Below are 4,705 nucleotides of genomic sequence, written 5' to 3'. Positions count from 1 at the left end.
ATTATTTTTTATCCAAGCCAGTTTTACCATGTCACGGTCATGTCATTAACGAGGATGACACCTCACCATTGGCGGTTTTATGGCCCGACGACTTTGAACATTCGTCTGGGCTCCGGCCCAAATTTTTTTCAATTTCTTGTGTAAATCCCTATGAATTTCTTATATAAATCTCTATAAATTGGGCAATTTCTTTAGTTTTTTTTTTATTTGCTTGCAATTTCGTATGTAAACTCCTATAAATATGTTGCAATTTTTTTTGTCCAGACTTTACAATAATCCTGGCTCCTCAACTGCACCTCACCAAAACTAATTGCGGATTAAGAAAACTCAAGAAATGTATAATAAGGAGACCAAAAAGCTAATTTAGAAATGGAATGACTGAAATTTCAATGAAGGTAAAATAGAGTCTACAAAAGTGGATATTATAATTACGAAATATTAACAAAGAGAGTGATAGAGAAATGAATTTTTGTCCTCATAAGTTTACAATATACTAAATGGTGGGAACCTTTTTCGAACCCTGCATATGCGGGAACTTCAGTGAAGAAACTCAAGAAAACTCAATTGCGGATTAAGAAAACTCAATGGAACCCTTTTTCGAACCCTGCATATGCGGGAACTAATTGCGGATTAAGAAAACTCAAGAAATGTATAATAAGGAGACCAAAAAGCTAATTTAGAAATGGAATGACTGAAATTTCAATGAAGGTAAAATAGAGTCTACAAAAGTGGATATTATAATTACGAAATATTAACAAAGAGAGTGATAGAGAAATGAATTTTTGTCCTCATAAGTTTACAATATACTAAATGGTGGGAACCTTTTTCGAACCCTGCATATGCGGGAACTTCAATGAAGAAACTCAAGAAAACTCAATTGCGGATTAAGAAAACTCAATGGAACCCTTTTTCGAACCCTGCATATGCGGGAACTAATTGCGGATTAAGAAAACTCAAGAAATGTATAATAAGGAGACCAAAAAGCTAATTTAGAAATGGAATGACTGAAATTTCAATGAAGGTAAAATAGAGTCTACAAAAGTGGATATTATAATTACGAAATATTAACAAAGAGAGTGATAGAGAAATGAATTTTTGTCCTCATAAGTTTACAATATACTAAATGGTGGGACCCTTTTTCGAACCATGCATATGCGGGAACTTCAGTACACCGGGTAAATTTAACTCATTTCGTAAGAATATTGTATTATACATGTAAGAGCCGAAGTTCGAACATCATATTCTCCATTTATTCAGCTGAAGAGGTGAATTTCAAGTCAATGGGCATCCAAAAAAAAAGTAAAAAATATCCATAAGCACGACTGTGATGGTAGCCGTAAGGATATTTGATATGCACGGATGCAAAGTTGAATTTAAGATTCTCCACTTCTCGACACTTAATGTGAGTTTCGACATTAAATTTGTAAGAAGGAAAAATATTGTATCGGGTCATCTTTTAATTATAATTAATTGCATATTTTATTTGCAATAATCTTGAACATTTTCAAGCCATGCCACAAATTCAATTTGTGAAATAATAATAATCATTATAACATGTGCTTAAAATGAGTTAAGATCCTTTGTTGTTTTTTTTCTTCTTCATTTGTTCCCTTACAAATGTTCAATTAATGTCTCAAATATAAATGAGTGCATTTATATCATTTATTTACTTTAAAACGATAGTAATGGACATTTCGATTTTATTTAGGAAATGGAGATAATCTCAATTGTCATGTAAAAAAAAAATATTATGCTTAATATGACATTCTAAACTAAAGTGTAATTACCACCATCGGATTGATTTAAGTGGTAAATATTTTGACACCTTAAATAAGTGATCATGACTCGTGAATTGAATCTTCTGCTATTACGTACAAGGAAAAAATAATCAAGTTGAGAGGAGAGAACTCATCTTAAATGCCCACTAATTTCTCAACTAAGATTAATCGTCAATATTTTTATACAATTTTCAAAACATGCACTAACATTTCTAAAAATTTGATAAGTATCAAACTTTATTTTAATTATGTTTAAAAATAGATTATTTATTTCTAATTTGTCTTTCATATTTTCCCTATTACAATTGTTTACAACACAAGTCTTCAATTTCCGTTTGTCAAAAAAAAAAAAAAAGTCTTCAATGTCCATGTTAGGAATTTAAAATAAACAACTATTTTAAAACTAAATACTTTTAAAAAAGCAAACAAATTCTTACTTTTTTGTTCTCGTAAGCTTAACTCAGTTGGTAGGAACAATGCATAATATATGCAAGGTCTGGGTTTAAACCACGGCCACCACAAAAAAAAAATCGTTACTGAACCTGTGTGTTATGCACTCGTCAAAAAGAAGAAACATTTTCCCTAAAAAAAAAAAAAAAGAAGAAACATTTGATATGTAAACCATTAACATAGTGCAATATTAATCTGATTGCAAACTTTTTAATATTATAATTCAAGTGTCATAATCTTCGGAATTAATTTTATTTAATGGAGGCATCACAGGGACAAAATACAGACAGAGCAAGAATTTTTTTTGACAATTGCAAAGATGTTGTTCTTCAGAAACAAGCACCTTTATCAAACAGATCAATATATAAACAGAATTTTGATTGTCATTATTTTTATTTTTGACAAAAAAACATCGATTTTATTTTATTTTTATAAAAACGGTATCGATTTTATTAGTGTGTAAATATATTACCATACCATATGTATATTCTCCCTTCCTTTAAAAACCAAGTTTCCTACACTTCAGTATTTCTCCTGATGTCTTGCACTAACAAGCATGAATAAAGAGACAATTTAATTTGTCCCTTAAATTCAAATAAAGCTCATTGAATTTGTATTAACTAAAAAAACATAAATAAAGAAACAATGTTTACCACACATAAAGAAATACGCAATGATACTGGACATTAGCTCTTATAAATAGATCAACTCTCACACTCTCTCAACACACCAACATCACTCAACTCCCTCTCTTTCAAGGTTACATTCTCTTAAACCAAAAAATGGCCAAAACTTTAGTATTGGTTTTTCTCTTTCTCCAAATAACCTCTTTCATAGCTTTAGCTGAAGAGCTAGAAACTTTTCATCACAAACCATCAAGTCCACTTCATCCCCCAACTAAGTCACCGATTCATAAACCATTAGCTAGCCCACCTCACCACAACCACTCACCATCACATGCACCTTCTCATGTTCACACTCCTTTACATCCTCCCCACCCTGCTAAACCCCCGACCCATCACCGCCACCAACATCACTCACCATCCCTTGCTCCTTCTCATGTTCACACTCCTTTACATCCTCGTCATCCTGCAAAACCTCCAACCCATCATCATCATCATCATCACTCTCCTGCTCATGCCCCTATTAAAACTCCGGTTCACACTCCTTTACATCCTCCTCACCCTGCCAAACCTCCAACTCATCACCACCACCAACATCACTCACCATCCCCCGCCCCTTCCCATGTTCACACTCCTTTACATCATCGTCACCCTGCAAAACCCCCAACCCATCATCATCATCATCACTCTCCTGCTCATGCCCCTATTAAGCCTTCGTTTCACACTCCTTTACATCCTCCTCACCCTGCCAAACCTCCAACACATCACCACCACCAACATCACTCACCTTCCCCTGCCCCTTCCCATGTTCACACTCCTTTACATCCTCGTCACCCTAAAAAACCACCCACCCATTATCATCACCACTCTCCTGCTCATGCCCCCATTAAGCCCCCAACTCACCACCATCACCTCCCTCCGGCTCATGCCCCTACTCACACACCTCTTGTTTCAAGAAGCTTGATAGCTGTTGAAGGTGTTGTTTATGTCAAATCATGCAACCATACCGGTGTTGACACCTTAAAGGGAGCTACACCTCTTTTTGGTTTGTTTCTCAACTTTATACGCTTAAACTCCAATTTATTTTATTTGTCCTTTTATTTTACAAAGTATTTTTTTTATTTTTTTTTCTACTATCTTTTCTCACACCAACCATTGCCTACAATCTTGCATGAAGAATCAAAATATATAAGTAATATATTATGTCAAAATATATTATGTCAAATTGACATTGTTATTTTGTTTTGAAAATTGAAGGTGCCGTTGTGAAGCTCCAATGCGACAACGCCAAACACAAGTTGGTCCTTAAAGCCAAGACTGATAAGAAAGGTTACTTCTATATTGGAGGCCCAAAGAACATTGCAGGTTATTCAACTCGTCATTGCAACGTTGTTTTAGATACTGCACCAAAAGTACTAAAACCCTCAAATCTTCATGGTGGTCTTAGTGGGGCGCCTCTTCTTAAGCCGGTGAAACGACCAGTGTCTAAGGGTGTCTCTTTAAAACTCTACACTGTTGGACCGTTTGCATTTGAGCCCAAATGTCATCATTAAGGAAAATATCAGTGATTTAAATTGATATAAGTTTCTTTTAGGGTTTAGGCCTTTGTTTTAACTGTGTTAAAATATGGTGTTTGGATTTTGAATTATCAATAATAAGAAAACGGTGTATTGCACTTGTTTACTGTAGTCACTGTTATCCACCGCCTCCCTTCTCTTTTTGTATATTTAAATAGATTTAAATTGCTGCATTTTAAAAGTAGAATTTATTTGTGCGAAATTAGCAATGTATTTGGTTATGATAATTCTAATTCATATATATATATATATATATATATATATATATATATATATA

At 33.7% G+C, this 4,705-nt stretch overlaps 1 protein-coding gene across 1 annotated transcript; it reads left to right on the top strand.

Moving 5' to 3' along the window:
• Window positions 1-3,010: 3,010 nt before the first annotated feature.
• Window positions 3,011-4,404, top strand: LOC25488572 (non-classical arabinogalactan protein 30). Its single transcript, XM_013603459.1, has 2 exons — window positions 3,011-3,896; window positions 4,109-4,404. Exons 1-2 carry the CDS (start codon window positions 3,011-3,013, stop codon window positions 4,402-4,404), a joined length of 1,182 nt encoding a protein of 393 aa, XP_013458913.1.
• Window positions 4,405-4,705: the final 301 nt, after the last annotated feature.

Source organism: Medicago truncatula, chromosome 3 (genome assembly GCF_003473485.1).
Source record: "Medicago truncatula cultivar Jemalong A17 chromosome 3, MtrunA17r5.0-ANR, whole genome shotgun sequence".
Lineage (NCBI taxonomy): Eukaryota > Viridiplantae > Streptophyta > Magnoliopsida > Fabales > Fabaceae > Medicago > Medicago truncatula.
The sequence above is the reverse complement of the archived record's forward strand: the minus strand, read 5'-3'. Positions and strand labels throughout refer to the sequence as shown.

What these genes read in the sequence shown, in the direction of transcription:
- LOC25488572 (XM_013603459.1), top strand. Translation starts at nt 3,011, where the DNA reads ATGGCCAAAACTTTAGTATTGGTTTTTCTCTTTCTCCAAATAACCTCT. An exon ending in GGGAGCTACACCTCTTTTTG is followed by an intron (nt 3,897 to 4,108) that starts GTTTGTTTCTCA and finishes TGAAAATTGAAG; the next exon opens with GTGCCGTTGTGAAGCTCCAA.